The sequence below is a fragment of the Sarcophilus harrisii genome, chromosome 3 (genome assembly GCF_902635505.1).
Source record: "Sarcophilus harrisii chromosome 3, mSarHar1.11, whole genome shotgun sequence".
In the NCBI taxonomy this organism is placed as follows: Eukaryota; Metazoa; Chordata; class Mammalia; order Dasyuromorphia; family Dasyuridae; genus Sarcophilus; species Sarcophilus harrisii.
In genome coordinates this window covers 554,287,767-554,310,012 of record NC_045428.1, presented here as the reverse complement: position 1 = coordinate 554,310,012, position 22,246 = coordinate 554,287,767, and the positions used below count along the sequence as shown (strand labels likewise).

Sequence of the window (22,246 nt, the reverse complement as noted above, 5' to 3'; positions counted from 1 at the left end):
CAACTTAAATGAACTGATGCTGAGTGAAGTGAGTAGAAGTAAGATAACATTGTACACAGCAACAAGATTATGTAATGATCAACTATGATAGACTTGGCTCTTTCCAATAATGAGGTGACTCAAGGCAATTTCAATAGACTTGGAATGAAAAGTGCCATCCACTCCAAAGTGAGAATTTAGGAGACTGGATACGGATAGAGGCATAGTATTTTCACCTTTTGTTTGTTTATTTCTTTCTTGTGTTTGGTTTTTTCCTCTTTTGGCCTGATTTTTCTTGCACAGCAAGATAAGGAAATATGTTTAGAAGAATCACACACCTTTAATCTACAGAACAAATCTATAAATTGCTTTCTGTCTTGGGGAAGGGGTGAGGAGAGGAGAAGAATTTGGAACAAAGGTTTTGCAAAGGTTAATGTTGAAAACTAACTTTGCACGTATTTGGAAAATACACTTACATACATATTACATGCAACATACATATTTGGAAATATATAGACAACTGACTCTAATTTATAAGAAACCAAGCCATTCTCCAATTGACAAATGGTCAAAGGATATGAACAGACAATTTTCAGACGATGAAATTGAAACTATTACCACTCATATGAAAGAGTTTTCCAAATCATTATTAATCAGAGAAATGCAAATTAAGACAACTCTAAGATACCACTACACACCTGTCAGATTGGCTAAGATGACAGGAAAAAATAATGATGATTGTTGGAGGGGATGCGGGAAAACTGGGACATTGATGCATTGTTGGTGGAGTTGTGAACGAATCCAACCATTTTGGAGAGTAGTTTGGAACTATGCTCAAAAAGTTATCAAACTGTGCATACCCTTTGATCCAGCAGTGTTACTACTGGGATTATATCCCAAAGAGATCATAAAGAAGGGAAAGGGACCTGTATGTGCACGAATGTTTGTGGCAGCCCTTTTTGTAGTGGCTAGAAACTGGAAACTGAATGGATGTCCATCAGTTGGAGAATGGCTGAATAAATTGTGGTATATGAATATTATGGAATATTACTGTTCTGTAAGAAATGACCAACAGGATGATTTCAGAAAGGCCTGGAGAGACTTACATGAACTGATGCTGAGTGAAATGAGCAGGACCAGGAGATCATTATATACTTCAACAACAATATTATATGATGACCAGTTCTGATGGATCAGGCCATCCTCAGCAATGAGATCAACCAAATCATTTCCAATGGAACAGTAATGAACTGAACCAACTATGCCCAAAGAAAGAACTCTGGGTGATGACTAAAAACCATTACATTGAATTCCCAATCCCTATATTTATGCACACCTGCATTTTTGATTTCCTTCACAAGCTAATTGTACAATATTTCAGAATCTAATTCTTTTTGTACAGCAAAATAATGTTTTGGTCATGTATACTTATTGGGTATCTAATTTATATTTTAATATATTTAACATCTACTGGTCATCCTGCCATCTGGGGGAGGGGGTGGCGGGGCAAAAGGTGAAAAATTGGAACAAGAGGTTTGGCAATTGTTAATGCTGTAAAGTTACCCATGCATATATCCTGTAAATAAACGGCTATTAAATGGAGAAAAAAAAAAAAGAAAAAAGAAAACCATTACATAGAATTCCCAATCCCTATATTTTTGCCCACCTGCATTTTTGATTTCCTTCACAAGCTAATTGTACAATATTTCAGAGTCTGATTCTTTTTGTACAGCAAAATAACGGTTTGGTCATGTATACTTACTGTGTATCTAAGTTATATTTTAATATATTTGACATCTACTGGTCATCCTGCCATCTGGGGGAAGGGGTGGGGGGTGGGAGGGAAAAATCGGAACAGAAGTGAGTGCAAGGGATAAAAATTACCCTGGCAAAGGTTCTGTCAATAAAAAGTTATTATAATAAAAAAAATAAAAAATTAAAAATTAAAATTAAAAAGAAAAAGAAAAAAATACATATTTGGAAAATAAAACACTATGAAAAAAAACTTGTCTAAGATCAAAATGAGTAAGTATCCAAGGCAGGATTTTTGAATCCAGGTCTCATTGACTCCAAGTCCAGCTGAACACTTGGACTGCTGTCCTAGTTTGCACACAGGCTGCACTTTGTGTCGAATTTTGTAAAGGAAAAAGTTCTGATTAGAGCTTCTTCTCCATGCGCCTCAGTTTCCTCTTCCGTCATATAAGATGTCCAGTGAGTTTTGTGCCTTACAAATTGTGACCCTGACCCTGGGAGGTATAAATTCAATGGCGCCTCTCATTGGAGGCCGCCATCTTCCGTACAGAAGAACCAGGCATTGCGCATGCTCTTCGTCTTCCGGGGAACACAAAGCCGACTTGGGCGCATGCTCGTCCCGTCACCTGGACGTCCAGCCGGCTGGGGCTTGAGTAGAAGGATTGCGAGCGAGGACGGCGGGCTTTGGGGCCTCGGTGCGTCCAGGTTTCTGAGAAAGGGGCGAGGAGAGGGGGGGAGCGCGGCCCCGGGGCTGTGGGCAGCGGAGCCGAGCCGAGCTCGTCCTGGGCTGGCCTGGCCTGGGAACCGCAGCCTCTTCCGCGCTCAGGCTCTGGGATGCGCCGAGCCTCGCGCTTCCTACGGCGCATGCGTGGTGTTTGAAGCTCGGCCCTCTGCGCTCTGGAGCGGGCGGCGGGGGGAGGGTCTGTAAGTAAGAAGGTTCTCTGCTAAATAAGCGGGCTAGAAAGAGCGCCCAGGCTTTAGGACTAGACTATTTTAGTCGTGTCCGACGCTTTATGACCCTGTTTGGGGAGCGGTTAGCCCTTTTCTTCTCCAGCCAATTTGACAGATAGGGAAACTGAGGCAGACTAGGTGAAGTGACTTGCCCGTCTAGGAAGTGCCCGAACCCAGATTTGAACTCATAAAAACGAGTCTTTGCAATTCCAAGCCTAGGGCTCCATCCACTACGCCACCCTGCTGCTCCTAAGTGGAGGTGGTTGTGTTTTTGCCCTACGATTATTCTCATTCAAATCTCGCAACTGCCTTATTTCCCTTCCCTTCCCCCTTTCCCAAGTAAGGTCACTGGGGCCGCTAGGGGGCGCAGTGGAGAGAGCACCAGCCCTGAAGTCAGGAGGACCTGAGTTCTAGTGTGGCCTCAGACACTTAACGCACCCTAGCTGTGTGACTCTGGGCAAGTCACTTAACCCCAGTTGCTTCCGCAAAAAAAAAAAATAATAATAATAATAATAAAAGTCTTCTTCCAAATAAGGTCATTGAGGCTCAGAAGGGTTTAAGTGATCAGCCGAGGGTAGCACAGTGGTAAGAGGTCAGAAGAAGAAGTGGAACCCCATGTCTGTGATAATTCCCAGATGGAGCATCATTTATGTTAGAATGGTGTATCTAAGATTGGTGATCCCAATTCAGACGCAGACTTTTATCGAGCTGGGGGCGGGGGTGCAAGAGGCGCTTCTAAGTTCTGCAGCTAGAGATGAAAAAAACATCACAGTTCTAATTAGAGGGGAAATGACAGGTCAGCAGACATTACAATACAATGTGGGATGTCATGGGAGCCAGAAGAAAGACTCAGACCTACCCCACTATGGAGATATCAAAAAAGCTATAATAAAAGAAATGAGGAAAGGTAGTTTCAGACCTGCACTCAGAAGACCTGAAGTCAAATTCTGTCTTATTGAACTAACTGTGTGACACTGGGCAAGTCACTGAACTCCTGCCTAGCTCAGTTTCCAAAACTGAAAAATGAGGATAATAATAGAAGCTGTCTCCCATAGTTGCTGTGAAGATCAAATGTGTTATGAAGAGCATAAGTACTGTTATTATCACTACTATTTTATTTTTATTTTTTATTTATTTATTTTTTTATTTAATAGCCCTTTATTTACAGGATATATACATGGGTAACTTTACAGCATTAACAATTGCCAAACCTCTTGTTCCAATTTTTCACCTCTTACCCCCCCCACCCCCTCCCCTAAATGGCAGGATGACCAGTAGATGTTAAATATATTAAAATATAACTTAGATACACAATAAGTATACATGACCAAAACATTATTTTGCTGTACAAAAAGAATCAGACTCTGAATTATTGTACAATTAGCTTGTATCACTACTATTTTATTAAGGTAATAGCAGATAGTAATAATAACTGACTTTAACTTTTTAATGTTTACAAAGCAGTTCCCATGTGATAGCCCACTAAGGTAGTTAGCAAGTGTGTCATCCCCTTTTCATAGACAAGAGGACTGAGACCCAAAGAGATTAGGTATATGACCCATGGTTTTAGTAGCTAGAAAGTATCAGAGCCACTGTTCAAACACAGGTTCTCCCAATTCTAAATGAAGTGTGCTCTATTATGTCACAGAAAATACACATATGAAAAAATGTTGGAGAACTTTTATAAAGTGCTATCCAGAAAAAAAGCAGAATCAGAACAATATATATACCACTATTTAAAAATAACATAGTTCTTATTAGAGTAGAAATAACATGTAGGTAGAGATTATAATACAAGTTGTGGGAGCAGAAGAGACCCATTCCTAGCCTATTAAGAAGAAAATAAAAAGAAATCAGAAACTTTGTACACATAAAAATAAGAAAAAGTTTTAAAAAAAAAGGGGGGATGCAAACAGAATATTTTAGTTATTTTGTTAAAAATGATGTTTTTCTCAAAGTGAAATTTATGATTAAATGTGCTTTAATTTAATTTTATTGTTATTATTGTTATTATTTTTTTGCTGAGGCAATTGGGGTAAAGTGACCTGCCCAGGGTTACACAGCTAGGAAGTGTTAAGTGTCTGAAGTCAGATTTTAACTCAGGTCCTCCTGACTTCAGAACTGGTACTCTATCCACTGCACCACCTAGCTGCCTCGGTTTAAATTTATTTTAATGTTTTTACTTTGAAATTTAAAAAATAAAATCAGGGAGTTGGGCAAAATAATCTGTAAGGTTCTATCACTTCTATAATCCAGTGAGCTTGGGGTCAGAAGAGCCCCTAAATACTATTTGGTGGCCCTGCCCAGACCATCCCCCAATCAACCTTTGAGAGGTATACCTTATAAGTCTTTGATCATCCCTCTCAATCAGATTTTCTTTTGTTTCTTATTACCCAGGAAAGCCGACAATATGGAGGCACCTCCAGTCACCATGATGCCTGTGACAGGTGGCACTATCAATATGATGGAGTATTTACTGCAGGGTAAGTTAATGTAAGAATTGGTTATATCGCCCACTTTGTCCTTCTTTATAATTAGTTATCATAATATGCCAGGAAATAAGGCAGTCATGGTATGTGTGGTTCTGGAGTCGGTAATGGGAAATGAGAATCTGGCTCAAGCTTTGTCTCTAAGTGGTTGTGACCCAAGATGAGACCCAAATTTCCAGATAAGGAAACTCAGACTGAGAAAGGTTGAATAGCTTCTGGAGCTCAGTGACCTCTTGCGTAAAAAAGGGTGATTAGAGGAGGTAATCTCTAAGAGCAAGTTTTGTATTTCTGTTTTATAGATGATTATCTGAAATGTAGAAAGCTAAAATGATGTTTAGGGTTTAATGGAGCTTCCTAAAAATTCTGGTCTTTGGTCATGCTCCTTAGTCTTTTTTTCCTGATAAAAATAAAAAGTGAGGTTCCATGTTGTTTTCCTTCCCCTTAGGAAGTGTTTTGGATCACAGTCTGGAGAGCCTTATACACCGACTTCGGGGTCTATGTGACAACATGGAGCCTGAAACTTTTCTGGACCATGAAATGGTGTTCCTCTTAAAGGGGCAACAAGCTAGTCCTTTTGTTTTAAGGGCCCGGAGATCGATGGACAAGACAGGGGCACCCTGGCATCTGCGCTACCTGGGACAACCTGAGATGGGGGACAAGAATCGTCATGCCCTAGTACGTAACTGTGTAGATATTGCCACATCAGAAAACCTGACTGATTTCTTGATGGAGATGGGCTTCCGAATGGACCATGAATTTGTTGCCAAGGGCCACTTGTTTCGAAAAGGCATCATGAAAATCATGGTATATAAGATTTTCCGCATTCTAATGCCAGGAAACACAGATAGCACCGAGGCCTTGTCCCTCTCCTATCTTGTAGAACTAAGTGTTGTGGCACCAGCAGGACAAGACATGGTTTCTGACGACATGAGAAATTTTGCTGAACAACTAAAGCCTTTGGTTCACTTGGAGAAGATAGATCCCAAAAGACTAATGTGACAGAACAGGACTGCCTGACATTGGGGCCTGTTGTTGCATTACAGAAACCAAGACTCTAAATAAATATCCTTGGACTTCTTTAGACTTCTTTGCTTCAAGAATAAGGGTCCCAGGAGCTTACCTGAGATCTGGACCTCAAATCTCCTTTTCTGGAGATTTCAACATGGTCGGTACCATATAATTAGCTTATTTGTTGGGGTATATTAGCTGTACCTTTTTTTATTGCATTTTTTTCAGTTATCAAACCTTTATTTTTTTTTGTCCTCTTCTGCAATGTAAAAAAAAAAAAAACAAAATCCTTGAAATAAATTACAAGCAGTGCCATTTTGATGGTCTGAGATCTGACCTTAAATTTGATCAGATTTCATTCTGTTAATCCTTTTCTGTTAGCAAAGGAAAAAGATGAGCAAAAACAGTTTTTTGCAGGCAAGGGAATTTTATTAACTCAGTTTTTCCTCATTAAAATTTTGAGTGAGAGTATCTAAGACCAAACACAGTTAAAATATCTCGTTTGGTAAAGAAATGTGTAAAGCATTGGTTCCATAGTTTCTCATTAAAGAACAGACTTTTTCCGCCCTAACTATTAACAGGTTTGTTATCAACCAAAGAAGCATGCTGTAATCTACATATTCTGTGAAGCCAAAAGCAATGGTAATTCATGATGTGATAAAGAATAATTATTTTTAATATTTTGTGAATACTCCTTTTTTTCAAGTCAGTTACCTGGATATTCCTCTCATCTCCCCCATTTCCCAAATTAAATCTTCCCTTGTAAAATCATTTAAACAAAAAACATCCTCTCCAAGTGACTGCATATTACATTGCAGTGCCTCACCTTTGAGAGGCAGAATGTTTATTTCCTTATCTGTTCTCCCTAGTTCATTATTGGTTTTTGTTTACTCAGAGTAATTAAATAATTCCTTTAAATGATTGTTTTATTGACAGTGTGTCTATTCTTTTGCTTCTGCTTACTTCATTCTATATCAGTTTATACAAATGTACCCTAAGAATTATTTGTTGTTTTTTAAAATTAAAATTATTCTTTCTAGTATACAGGCTGTGTAGCCTCATGAGAGAGAACACAGGAAGTATGGACTAGAGCAAGATTTCTTAAACTTTTCCACTTGACCCCTTTTACCTGAGAAAGTTTTACGTGATCCCAGGTACATAAGTATATAAAATAGTTACACAAATCAAACATTTACTGATAGTAAATTATACTTTTGAGATCCCACATTCAGTTACATGACCTGTATGGGGTTGCAAATTACATGGTAAAAAATTGGGGATCTTAGATGTCTTTACTAAAATTTTACTTCTTTTTGGTAATTTGCTAGTATTGAACTTTCTGGTTTTGGGATTCAAATGGTTACAAAGATAAATAGTTTACTTTCTCAAAATGTCTTAATGGCATTTTTTTAATCCTGAAAAACGCACTCTTCTGACTTTACAATTTCTTTTTTTGGCAAGGAATTTATTTTTTAAATAGTATTTTATTTTTCCAAATAAATGCACATTCCTTTTTATAAGACTTGTATGTTCCAAATTTTTCTCCTTCCTTCCTTTATTTTCCTCCCTTCCCAAGACAGCAAGTAGTTCGATATTGATTAAACATGTGGAATTTTTCTAAACATATTTCCATATTCATGCTACACAAGCAAAATCAGATCAAACAGAGTAAAAAACGTGAGGAAGAAAAAACTGAATAAACAAAAAGGTGAAAATGCTATGCTTTGATCTATATTCAGTCTTTATAGTTTTCTCTCTGGATATACATGAACTTTTCATCCCAAATCTACTGGAATTGCCTTGAATCACCTCTTTGTTGAAAAGAGCTATAACTTTATAATTTCTATCAGCAGTCTATTAATTTTCACAGTCATCCAGTTCCAACCCTCAATGATAGCTGAACTTTGCTTTTTGTTATCTTCCATATCTAATCATTCACCTAGTTCTGGTCATTCTTTCCTTCATAATGCTTCTTGAAAGAATTGCATATATTTAATTTATATTGGATTGTTTGCTGTCTATGAGAGGGAGTAAGAAGAGAGAGAGAAAAATTTGGTTGTGTAAAGATAAATTTTGAAAACTATCTGCACATGTTTGGGAAAATAAAAATCTATTTAAAATTTAAAAAATAATAATGCTTCTTGAATCTCTCATTTTATTCCCACTGTTACAATCCTAGTTAAGACCTTCATTAAATATCAGTTTTATTACTGAATATTACCTTAACGGATAGTTCCCTACCTTCAATGTCTAAGCACCCAATCTAACTCACTCATATAATATTGTGACATTAATCTTAAAACACACTTTTCATCATATCACTTTTTTGCTCTAAAGAAATTGCACACGAGATCAACCAAATCATTTCCAAAGGAGCAGTAATGAACTGAACCAGCTATGCCCAGAAAAAGAACTCTGGGAGATGACTAAAAACCATTACATTGAATTCCCAATCCCTATATTTATGCACACCTGCATTTTTGATTTCCTTCACAAGCTAATTGTACAATATTTCAGAGTCTGATTCTTTTTGTACAGCAAAATAACGTTTTGGTCATGTATACTTATTGTGTATCTAATTTATATTTTAATATATTTAACATCTACTGATCATCCTGCCATCTAGGGGAGGGGGTGGAGGGGTAAGAGGTGAAAAATTGGAACAAGAGGTTTGGCAATTGTTAATGCTGTAAAGTTACCCATGCATATATCCTGTAAATAAAAGGCTATTAAAAAAAAAAGAAAGAAAGAAAGAAATTGCACGTATTGCCCATTGGAAAAAATATTGTAGGATTTAAATATAGTTTGGTTATTCTCATCACTGTGTCTTTGCTCCTGATGTGCCTTTTCATTTAATCTATGCCTATTTTTTTGTCTAATTTACATCCTACTTCAAAACCTAATTTAAGTCCTACAAAAAAGACCAACCACCATGCTCTTTTGATCCAAGCCCACATTTCAGACCAGGGTGGAGACAAGGGATGCTTATTTGAAAAAAAGAAAAAAAAAGCTTAAGTGGAGAGTAGTTTGCTAATAATTGTGGCAGTGTGCCAGATCTTCTGCCTCAAAATTTGTGCTTGGGCCCATAGCTTTCTAATCCCACAATCCTGAGAGTTTGATGTTCTGAAAAGTTCTTGATCTGCACTCAATCACTAGTCTCTTGTTATTTGGAGGGGAACCTTCAAAAGGACAACTGATTAGCTTTTGTCTTTGTGTTTCCTTAGTGCTTAGCACATAGAAGGCATTTTATAATGATCAACTGATAAATTTAAGTGGCCCACAATAACAATGATCTTTCCCTTCTTGTAATGTGCATTGCACTTAATTTGTTCCCCTTTTTTGGTCCTTTACCCTATAATGCCTTATAGATTAAACTTTAAAATTCTCTTATAGTTTGTCTTCCCAACTCATTGGTCAGTTTCTCAGGTACAGGAAATATTTTATACTCTTATCTTTTTCACAGACCACTTAGCTAGTAGTATACTTACTATTCAGGTAGTAGGGATGCTGATCTCTGTTGAATGAATGCTGAGCTATAGGTTCAAAAATAAGCTTTCCTGTCTGAACTGGTTCCACCAAGGTTCTCTCATGAGTCATATTAGAAGCTGTGTGGCTTAACAGAACATGCAACTGATTTTGGAAAAATTAAGTTCTCTTGCCATCCCTACCATTGATTTTTCTCTTTGACCTAGGACAAACTGCTTATACTTTGGTATTCTGGTTTCCTTATCTACTGAGTGAGCCAATCATAATCATCTCTCCCGTTATAACTGAAATTAGTTAAAAGTTTCAAACAAGCAATAAAATGGTTATAAGGAACTGTGGGACCAAATTGGTTACCCCACCCTAGTCACACCCCCTTTCTGGATTGGTGACCTTGTAGGAAACTCATCTCTCCCTTCATATTGGAGGATAGTCAAGTTCAGGAGAGGTAGTTTAACTGGTCGAAATTTTGTTATGTTGTCAACAACTCAGGGAAACAAATATCCATCCACCTGTCCTCCAAAATGCCCAGAGGTAAAATGCAGTGACAGCAAATGTTACTTAGTAATTTAGGACAAGTAGTGAATTGAGATAGACAGGATATGATTCATCTCCCTAGTGTTTGGTTAGAATAGATTGTAATTGGGGTGTTTGGGTTTTTTGACTTGTTACATTAGTGACCATGAAGTCAATAGGCAATTAGCAACATTCTACTGTGTTTTAAGTGCTACACTGTGCTAAGCACAGAAAGGCAAAAAAGTCTCTGCTCTCAAAGAACTCACATTGTAATGAGTAGAGACAAAATATGTAACCAACTATATACAAATGATATAAATAGGATAAACTGAAAATAATCAGCAGAGGGAAAGTAGTGGGATTGAGAGGCATGGGAAAACACTTCTGGTAGAAGATGGGATGTTAATTGGATCTTGAAGGAAGTCAAGAGGCAGAGAATTCCAAGCATGGGGGACAACCAATGAAAATACCTGGAGTTAGGCAATAGAGTGGCACATGTGAAGGAAGAATGTGGAGGTCTTTGAAATTGGGTAACAGAGTAAATGGGACTGAGTAAAATATAAGAAAATTAGATGAGAAGAGGATGGGACTGTAGGTTATGAAGGACTTTGAATGCTAAACTTAATTTTATATTTGATCCTGGAGGTAAGAGGAGTCATTGGAGTTTGTGTAAGGGGTTTGACATGGTTTAGGAAGATTTGTAACCTGAGTGAAGGATACAGTGGAGCAGGGAAATACTTGTGGCAGGAACAGCTGATGAAATGTGAGAGAAGAGAATATGTGAGAAAAGAGATGTTAGAAAGTAGAAATAGTAGGACTTGACAACTATGCCGAAAGTCAAGGATGAGCCTGGGTGAGAGGATATTAGTACTCTTGACTGTTACAGAAAAATTGGAAGAAGTGAATATTTTGGAGAAAAGATAATGATTTCAGTTTTAGATTCGATTAGTTTAAGAGGTCTACAATTCATTTAATTCAAGATATCTAATAAGTAGTTGAGGTTGTGAGACTGGAGGTCAGAATAGAAGTAGCTAGTGTTAGATAAAAAGATCTGAATGCTAAATGAAATGAGTAGAACCAAGAGAACATTGTACACGACAACAAAAAGATTATGTGATGATCATCTGTGAGGGACTTGGCTTTTTTCAGCAATGAGGTGATTCAGGTCAAATCCAATGGTCTTATGATAGAAAAACCATCTGCATCCAGGGAGAGGACTGTGGGAACTAAATGTGGATCACAACATAGTATTTTCACGTTCTTTATTATTGTTTGTTTTTTTCTTTCTCATTTTCTTCCACTTTTTGATCTGATTTTTCTTATACAGCATGATAAATATGGAGATACATTTAGAAGAATTGAACATGTTTAATCTCTTTTTTTTAAATTTTTTTTTTTATTTAATAGCCTTTTATTTACAGGTTATATGCATGGGTAACTTTACAGCGTTAACAATTGCCAAACCTCTGAACATGTTTAATCTCTATAGGATTACTTGCTGTCAAGGGGAGGGAAAAAAATTTGGTTTTGCAAGGGTGAATGTTGAAAAATAAAAAGTTACTATTATAAAAAATAGATCTGAAAATTGTCAGCATAAAGATGATAATTCAATCCATGGAAGCTGATAAATCACCATTGAAACAGTACAGAAGAAGAAGAGGACCTGGGACCCAGTCCCAGAGAACATCTTTAATTAGGGGAGCTGACCTGCATGAAAAAACCAACCAATGAGATTTAGAAGGTCATAGATAGGAGGAGAACCTGGATATATCAGTGTCACAAAAAAGTTGCAGAGACCAAGAAGGATGAGTACTGAAAAAAAAAAGTCATTACTTTGGGCCCTTAAGAGACTATTGGTAACTTTGGTTTTAAAGATGAAGAGAGAAGGCAGGCTTCAGACAGATAAATGGAGGCTGTATTTATAAATGGCATTCTCAAGGAACAAACTGCAAAAGGGAGAGAGAAGAAATTATAGCTGGCAGAGATGGATCACACAAGATGTCCTTTGATAATGAGGGAGACGTGGGCCTGTTTATTGGCAGTGGGGAAGCAGCTAGTAGATAGGAGCAATTGAAAATGAGTGAATAAAAAAAAATGAAGAGAATGATAAAGGGGCAATCTGCAGGAGAAAATGAGACAGAATGGAATCCCTTGTGCATGGAGAGGGGTTTGACTTAGGACCACCTTGTAAAGGATGAAGGAAGAGATAGTAGAAGACATTCAAGTAATATGAAATGAAGAGGAAGGGAAAAGAGCTAGCTTTTGGCAAATGTCCTCATTTTTTTTTTTCAGTGAAATATGAGAGGTTGACAACTAAGAGGATGGGAGGAGCCATGGTAAGTCTGAAAAAGGATGAAAAAGTTCAGAAAAGCTCTGTGGTAAATGAGTCAATTATTGTCTTACCATATTGAAGGCCCATTTGAGCTCTTGTAGCATAATTTTTTAGTCAGAATGTTTTTGTTATTTTCTACAGTTTCATATAGCAGTGTGTACAAAGGGCCAAAGATAGTGGACAATAGGAGTCATCCAAGTAGAAGCAGGGCAGAATCATCCACTGGAGAAAGAAGGGAGGAACTCAAGAAAACAAGATAGTATAGACTTGAACTGGTTCACCTAGGGTCCAGATGGAGAAGGGAAGAGAGGAGAACTAGTGGAGAAATGATGGCCTGAGGGACTGCTAAGGGATTGAAGGTCACAGTAGGAATGAAGAACAGGGCATAGTAAAGCTAAATGAGAAGTGGCAAGATAACAGACTGACCAGATAAGAGAATTTCTGAGTTCACAAACAGGGAAGTAATACATTTAATGATGATAGCAAGATAATTTCTTCATAAGAAGACCATTTTTGGCGTATCTGATTCTAGAAAGGAAAGAAATAAGCATTTATTAAGTATCTATTATGTGCCAGGTACTATGTTAAGTGCTTTACAATTATTACCTCACTTTAATTCTGGGAGGTAGTTTCTATTATTATCCCCATTTTATAGTTAAGAATGCTGAGAGAAACAGGAGTTAATTGAATTGCCCAAAGTCACACTGTAAATATGTGAGGCTAGTTTTGAATTCAGGTCTTGCCTCCCAGGCCCAGTATTTTATCCAATGAGCTTGGAGATGGCCAAGTATTCCAATAAATTCACCTCAATTAATAAGTTGGGTGAAATGAATGGAAAGTACTACCAATGCTAGAAAAGATTTCCAGGGAGGCTTGTGTATGGAACTTCCATTCTAATGGAGAGACAATAAGCACACATAGACAAATATATTCAAGGTAAGCACAAGGTAATTTTTTTTGAGGAGGGGGGCACTAGCAGCTTGGAGGCATGGTATCAAAGTTCAGAAATTCAAAAGCTGAGCTAGGAAGAGTTGAAAGCTGGTGGACTTGGACCCTCCCCAAAATGTAGGTCCTGGAAGGAACATGCCAGTGGAAAAAGAGGATCAGTGTGAAGGAGGGATATTCCAGGGTAAAAAGGATCCAAGAACAGGACAGATGGCCTAGATGCTCAGGAGGGAGTACCTTCTCTGCTTGGAATACAAAAACGTGGAGATGGGAGATGGAATATGTTAGGATTTACAAGGTGCTAAGACACTGGAATTGATAGAGACAATAATTATCTAATTTAGCATGGTACTTAACAGTTCTCTAGTTCACTAATGTACTTGGTACTTATTAGAGTTCTACAAGATTCACACCTTTAAGAGAATATATATAAGCTAGGAGCCTCAACCAGGATTCAGTCCGGGACATTCAGAAGTCATTCCTTCTTCCACCTTTGTGCTGGCTGGAGACATTCGGAGGGAGCTAGAGACAGAAGTTGGCAGAGACAAAAGGACTAGGAACAGGAACCAAGGGGAGAAATAGGCCTCTAAGAAAGCTAACGGGGCCAAGGAAGGAGACAATACTTGAAAGATACAATAAAGGATTTGGACTTTAACTCCTGACTGCATTTGGGGTGATCACTCTGAACTGAAACTTAAGACTGCTCCCAGAAGCCCCCCAAGAAACCTGCTCCCAGAGAACAATGTATTTTAGAAGAGAACCCTACAGGAGTAGACTGTGTATCATAACTTAGTTATGTTGCCCCCTTAGTTGATTGCCCCCTCCCAGCTGCCAAGATCATAAAACCTGTTCACTTACAGTCACACCTAAATAATCTTCAGTATGATTCATCTAGTTGACTTGTCAAGAATCAAATCCACTGTCATAGAGAGTAAAAATTTGTCTCCTCTTTTGTCCTCTGTTTTTTAAGGGCCCTCAAAAGAATGTGCCATCAACTTTGAAATCAATTCTAAAGCAGGTCTTTTATTTTAAAAACAAGATTTGAGTCAGTGCAGAGTCATTGGTTGAGGAAAAATATTTGTAATAGGTGAAATTTGAACAGGACCTTGAAGAATTATAGGATCTTAAGTAGATTTATGTTCAATTCTATAAATTCCTGAGAACAGAAATCAAACACTATGTGAAAGTGGTGGTCCACAAAATTATGATTTATTATTAGTAAATGTTGACTTTGTATATCTATTTTAGATACCTATATACCTGGGGTCATGTAAAAATTTCTCAGATGAAAAAGGGTCATGATAGAAAAAATTTAAGAAGCTTTAGAACAGAGTGCTTGGGAAGGCGGGCAAACCTCCTTCCCCAAAGGTTTTTAGGAAAGAAATATACTTGTGCCCAAAGTTTGTGTAGTCCTCCTTTGGAAATCTCTTCTCTGTTAGGAAAGTGACCAAATAGACATTTCATTCCCTGGTTTCCCTCAAATCCCATATAAAATCCAACTTTCTATCAAAAGCTTCCCCAATCCTTTTTAATTTTAGTGCCTTCTATCAATTTATCTTCCATTGATCCTCTCTTTAGCTTGTTAGTGCACAGTTGTTTGCATCTTGTCTACCCCATTCAATTATGAGCTTCTTAAAGGTGGGAACTGAGTTTTGTTTTTGTTTTTGTTTTTGCCTTTCTTTGTATCCCCATTGCTTACCATGGCACTTGATCCATAGTAGGTACTTATTTGCTTAAATAATATAAATAAATAAATAAAATAAATGCGTATTGACTATCTAACTAATGAAATATGCAGGTAACTGGTCAAAGAAGAGCCAAACAGATGGAAATTCTCTCATCTGTGGCATGAATCTTAACAGGAATCTCAAAGAAATAAGCAGCATGTTGCAAATACCAGACACTTCTTCCTCATAGGAGGATTTCACCTTTCTGCTATATCTGAGTATCTATGACAACCAATTAGGTACACATCTGTAATTATTCACAGGAATAGAATATGTGAGATAACACTGATTGATGTATTGTTTCTTCCAGGTCCCTGAAGACAACAGAACCCTCCCTAGTAACCTTTGCTCTTTTTATCATTGTTGTTTTCAAGGCACCCAAATCTATTCTTTCATTATTATCTATATTTTTACACATTATTTTGTCTTTTTTTTTTTTTTAATGAGTTAGCAGTAAGTCTGAAGGACTTTTGATGAAAAGTATCCCATACCCAAAGAAAAAACTGACTGTACCTGAATACAGATTGAAGCATGGGTTTTTTAAATTTTATTTTTCTTGAGATTTTTTTTTTGGGGGGGTGGAGAGTAGAATATATGCTTCCTTTAGCAACATGACTTTCATGGAAATGTTTTACATAACTTCATATGTGCTCTCTCAATGAGAGGGGAGAGAATAGGAATGGAGGAAGGAAGAAAAATAATTTGGAACTCAAAATTTAAAAAATATATATTAAAAATTGTTTTACATGTAACTAGGGAAAATATTAAATTAAATGGAGTTGGTTGTATTTGTGGGTTATAGGAGGCAGCTTGGTGGCTCAGTGGATAGAGCACTGGACCTAGAATCAGGAAGAACTAAGTTCAAGGTCAGCTTCAGATACTTCCTGTCTATGATTCTGGGCAAATCACTTAATCTGATTTGCCTGACAAAATGGATCTACCTGAAGAAGGAAATGACAGACTACTCTGGTATCATTGCCAAGAAACCCCATGTGGATTCACAAAGGATTGGACATGACCAAAGCCCCTGAAAAACAAGTGGGCTCAAGACATTTACTCTCAAGCTTCCCAATTCATCATATGCTCTTTTTCTTGGGGGGGAGTGTGAAAAAAAGATGTAAGGAAGAGGTTCAACCTGTGTTTTCATTGATGTAGGAACTTCCAGTAAGAAGATTCCCTTTACTATTGCTTGTCATACCATGCTCTCCAATTTACATGACAAGTTTCCTGGGTCATGAAAAGATTAAATGACTTGTCAACCATCATTCAGCTCCCATGTGTCAGAGTCCTTCATCTTGACTCAGACTCCAGCACTACATTCTCTATGGTTTATACATGTTGTGTCATATATCTTTCATAAACAGTCTATATAAGCCTTATGTACATCTCAATATTAGCAGTAGGATTGTCTTTAGAGTTAGCATTAGTCTAAAATCCAAGAGGGCTCCCTGTTGAATTACTTATATATAAAAGGTATTCCAAAGCTCTTAGTATAGTTTTAAGTTATTAAAACCTAAATTGAAACCTAAATCCAACATGGGAGGTAGTTGCTATTACTATCCCCAATTTTCCAATTGAGGAAATCGAGACAAAGGTTAAGTAATTTTCCTCACATCACCACTAGGAATTAGAAAAGTAGAGAGGTAACAGAAGTATGATCATCTCTATTTCACAATGAGATAGTAAGGATTGTGATTTGGCCAACATCATGCAGCTAATAGGTGGCAGAAATCAGTACTGAAGGTGTTAAAACTTTAGATTGCACTAAGACTTTTGGGACACTTTTTATCTCAAATATTGCATTCTACTCAAGTGACTTGAATAAAACTAATCTTGGAAAGGCAAGGATGGAGATATTAGTGCAGCTAAATAAATACTTTCAACATGGAAAGTAGAAGAAACAGTTAAAGGAAAATCAGAAGACTGAAATTCTCACTTTAAACATTCCATTTATATAGCTCTGGGCAAATCTTTATTTCACAGGCAGCAAGGAAAATAGTGAATAGAGCTGGGCCTGGAGCCAGGAATACTGGAGTTCAAATCTACCCTAAGTTACTTTCTAGTTGTATGACCCTAGGTAAATGACCTATTCTTTCAGTTTTCTCAACTATAACACTGGAATATAAAAAGCACTCACTTCCCCCAATTGTTGTGAGAATAAATGAGATAATATTTGTAAAGTACTTAGCACAGTGCTTGGCACATAGTTGGTGCTTAATAAATGCTTGTTTTCTTTCTTTCTCTGTGCCATGGTAGAATTTTGTAGCAGAAAGGATATGGTTTTTTTTTTTTAATAGCTTTTTATTTACAAGATATATGCATGAGTAATTTTTCAGCATTGACAACTGCAAAACCTTTTGTTCCAATTTTCCCACTCCTTTCTCCCACCCCCTTCCCCAGATGACAGGTAGACCAATACATGTTAAATATGTTAAAGTATATGTTAAATACAATATATGTATACATATCCATACAGTTATTTTGCTGCACGAGAATCAGACTTCGAAATAATGTACAATTAACCTGTGAAGGATATAAAAAATGCAGGCCGACAAAAACAGAGGGATTGGAAATGCTATGTAGTGGTTCACACTCATTTCCCAGAGTTCTTTCACTGGGTGTAGCTGGTTCTATTCATTATTGAACAAATGGAACTGATTTGGTTCATCTCATTGTTGAAGAGAGCTGAACTGATCATCATATAATGTTGTTGTTGAAGTATATAATGATCTCCTGGTTCTGCTCATTTCACTCAGCATCAGTTCATTTAAGTCTCTCCAGGTCTTAAGGATATTGTTCTTAGTGAGAATTATAGGATTGAAGATTTAGATTCTGGGAAAGACCTTAGAGGCCATCTAGCCCAATCTCTTTATTATATAAACCCGTTTTTCTTAAACTGTGGTTCATGACTACAAATGGTATATTGTAACTGAATGTGGACGCCATGAAATGATTTTTATTATCATTCATTTATTATTAGTAAATGTTTTGTTTACTTACCCATTTTATATACCTATATACCTGAGGTCACATAAAAATTCTTCTGACAAAAATGGGTTGAAAATGGAAAAAGTTTAAGAAGCCCTTACTCTCTTGGGGAGGGGGGAGGTAAGAAAGGGAGGGAGAAAAGAAAATTTGGAAACTACAAAATTTTACAAAAATTAATGTTGAAAACTATCTTTACATGTAATTGGAAAAATAAAATACTATTGAAGGAGGAAAAGGAGGAAGTTGAGAAGAAGAAGGAAGAAGAAGGAGAAGGAGAAGAAAGAGCAAGAAAAGGAGAAGGAGAAAAAAATATATTAATAAAGCACTTTAAATTTTGCAAAGCACTTTTACCATGACACCCTAATAAAGTAGGTAGGTAGGTAGATAGGTAAGTAGACCGTAAAAACAGTATTCCTGTCATGAGAATATTGTGACTTGGCCATGATAATGCAGCCTAATTTTCTTCAGTAAAGTTTTGTACTTAAATTTTTAAGCTATTAATTCTCTTTTCATATCTTTCTTCCACAGCCCTCATTTAGTTTTTTTTTAAATAACTTTTTATTGAAAGAACATATGCATGGGTAATTTTTCAACATTGACCCTTGCAAACACTTCTGTTCCAACTTTTCCCTTCCTTCCCTGCACCCCATCCCCTAGATGGCAGGCAGTTTCATACATGTTAAACATGTTAAGGTATGTCTTAAATACAATATATGATACGTATTTATACAGTTCTCTTATTGCTCAAGAAAAATCGGATTTAGAAAGGTAAAAATAACCTGGGAAGAAAAACAAAAATGCAAGCAGTCCACATTCATTTCCCAATGTTCTTTTGCTGGGTGTAGCTGGTTCTGTTCATCACTGATCAATTGGAACTGAATTGGATCCTCTCATTGCCAAAGATAGCCACTTCATCAGAATTGCTCCTCATATAGTATTGTTGTTCTGCTCATTTCACTTCGCATCAGGTCATATATGTCTCTCCAAGCCTTTCTGAAATCGTCCTGCTGGTCATTTCTTACAGAACAATAATATTCCATAACATTCATATATCATAATTTATTCAGTGATTCTCCAACTGAGGAGCATCCATTCCATTTCCAGTTTTTTGCCACCACAAAAATGGCTGCCACAAACATTTTTGCACATACAGGTCCCTTTCCCTTCTTTAATATCTCTTTGGGATATAAGCCCAGTAGTAACACTGCTGGATCAAAGGGTATGCACAGTTTGATAACTTTTTGAGCTAGTTCCAAATTGCCCTCCAGAATGGTTGAATCCGTTCACAGTTCCACCAACAATGTATCAGTGTCCCAGTTGTCCCACATTCCTGAAAATATTCGTCATTATTTTTTCCTGTCAGCTTAGCCAATCTGACAGGTATGTAGTGGTTTCTCAGAGTTGTCTTAATTTGTATTTCTCTGATCAATAGTGATTTAGAACACCTTTTCATATGACTACAAATAGTTTCAATTTCATCATCTGAAAATTGTCTGTTCATATCCTTTGATCATTTATCAATTGGAGAATCAGCCCTCATTTAGTTTTTTTAATACTTAATTTTATTTATTTTTAATTAATTAAATTAATTATATTATTTATTTATTTTTAATTATTTTTCAGCATTGACAATTAAAAAACCTTTTGTTCCAACTTTTCCCCTCCTTCCCCCCACCCCCTTCCCCCAGATGGCAGGTTGACCAACACATGTTAAATATGTTAAAGTATAAATTACTTTATACTTTACTACTTTACTTTACTTTACTATTAATTACTTTATACTATACTAAATAATATATATATATATATATATATATATATATATACATGTCCGAACAGTTATTTTGCTGTACAAAAAGAATCAGACTTTGAAATAGTGTATAATTAGCCTATGAAGGAAATCAAAAATGCAGGTGAACAAAAATAGAGGGATTGGGAATTCTATGTAGTGGTTCATAGTCATCTCCCAGAGTTCTTTTGCTGGGTGTAGCTGGTTCAGTTCATTCATTACTGCTCTATTGGAACTGATTTGGTTCATCTCATTGTTGAAGAGGGCCCCGTCCATTAGAATTGATCATCATATAGTATTGTTGTTGAAGTATATACCTTATTTAGTTAAAAAAAAGTTTTTTTTTTCTGTTAAAAAAAATCCACACCTGATTCTGCTTTTTAACTCTTCTAGGAATTTTTTCTGGCCTTGTATACAACTTGCATTTGTAAGCTTTGCTTATAGATATTTTGAAATCTCTTTTGTGTTTGTGGCTTGAGCTTCCATATGACCACAGTTGCTCTTTATGATCAGGTTCTTTTGTTGTTGTAGCTTATTTTTCCAGTCCACTTCTTGACTCTTACTTTAAGTTAGAAAGGGGGAGGGACAGGAGCAGTATGACCTAAGCTTCTTTTCTTTAATGTCTTATCTCAGTCTATACGTCTGGGTTTTCATTGCTCCCCAAGTTGTCTGAGAGGAGGTCTATCCACTACCGTCCTTGTCTGAACTCTGAAAGTTCCTGACTTATTTTTGGCTCTGTCAGCTTGTTTTTGAGATCTTCAGTAGTCTAGTGCTGGATTTAGCCACTATTACCCTACTGGGAGATTGCAGATTCTGCTGACTCCCCTTTGGTCTGAGACTCTTACCCTGATAATTCCATTATGGGCTTTTACTGGGCTAAAGGCTAGAACTAAATATCTGTTTTGCTTCTGAAATCAGGACCACAGAGCTACTTCTTTAGAACTTGTTCCTTGTTCAGTATAAAACTCTGCCCCATACTTGTAATCACTCCTCTCCATTCTGGATCTATGATCTGGAATTCATGAGTTACTAAATAACATCTCTTCCAGCACCAGCACTAATTAGGTCAGGCATTTCCTGAGATATTTATGCTCCAGTGTTTCCCCACCTACTATTATGTGTCAGTTTTCTTTTCATCCTTAGATACTGAAATGCTCCCCACCACAGCTCCTTTCCCTAGTGTCTAAAAATCTCTCTGTTTCCTTAAACTGCTCTGGACCAGAAAAAAAATGACTCAATATGAATTTTTCTTGGCTTTTCTAATCAGAATTCAGACCAGTATGCACTCTAGGTTGTTGTGGAGGAAATATATTTGGGGAGCTAGGCAGAAATGCTTCTTCTCATTCTTCCATCTTGATTCTGTCCTTCCATATTTGATTCTGATATTGTTTCATTATTTGAAGTCTTTTAAATAACAATGCGGTTTTCCTTTTTGTTTCTCTTGACAGTATTTATATTTGCTACAATTTTATCTGAAATCATAATGTACATAGTGTGTGGTTCAGAAATGGTGAGGGGTCACCATTTAATAAAAAAGCTGGAGAGATCTCTAGAAGCAAAGCAAAGTTTATTATACATTCTCGTGAGAAAGGCGTCCCACTCATCCAGCAGACAGTGGGAGGAAGCAACTTCTGGAACAGGGTTAACACTTTTAATCCCTAACGCAAATAACCCCTCCCACCACTGACCCTTATCCATTGGCTGAGGATCTTACATTCTAAACGTGGGAACTACCCAAGAAATTGAACTTGACCAATAAGTACATAGTTGCCCATATTTGACTGAAATAGGGAGAAACTGATGTCATAGGAGGATAGCAGGAAGGGGATTTAGGTATGCCCTTGACTCAATCTTCAAAGTCCTTCACGTCTACACAAACTGAAGTAGATGAAGCCTTACTCGATTTTCACAACTGTCTTGAAAGATCTCATCTCATCTCGTTCAATAGGTCTAGCTTTTTTGGATTGCATATTTAATTTAACTTTTTGCAGTATTTGTTCTCACTTGCTTTTACCTACTTGTTCTGTTTTACCCATAAAAAAACTTATACTCTGTTTGAGTAAATGATAGACCCAGAACCCTAACTAACCTACATCTTCTGAATATAAACCCTATGCTTATGCTATATAACCTTACTTCTTTAATAATAATCAATTTGTGATCCAATTATTCTAGAAAGCAATTAAACTGTGCATCCCCTTTGATCCAGCAATGTCTCTACTGGATTTGTACCTCAAAGTAATCATAAAAAAGGGAAAAGGACCCACATGTGCAAATATGTTTGTAG

At 36.8% G+C, this 22,246-nt stretch overlaps 1 protein-coding gene and 1 pseudogene across 1 annotated transcript; one reads left to right on the top strand and one right to left on the bottom strand.

Moving 5' to 3' along the window:
- The first annotated feature begins 2,341 nt into the window (after nt 1–2,341).
- MED18 (mediator complex subunit 18) lies at nt 2,342–7,108 on the top strand. Its single transcript, XM_003765018.4, has 3 exons — nt 2,342–2,426; nt 5,080–5,165; nt 5,617–7,108. Exons 2-3 carry the CDS (start codon nt 5,093–5,095, stop codon nt 6,168–6,170), a joined length of 627 nt encoding a protein of 208 aa, XP_003765066.1. The 5' UTR covers nt 2,342–2,426; nt 5,080–5,092; the 3' UTR covers nt 6,171–7,108.
- Nucleotides 7,109–13,898: 6,790 nt separating this feature from the next.
- Nucleotides 13,899–22,246, bottom strand: part of LOC100934603 — a 38,610-nt pseudogene continuing 30,262 nt past the window's right edge.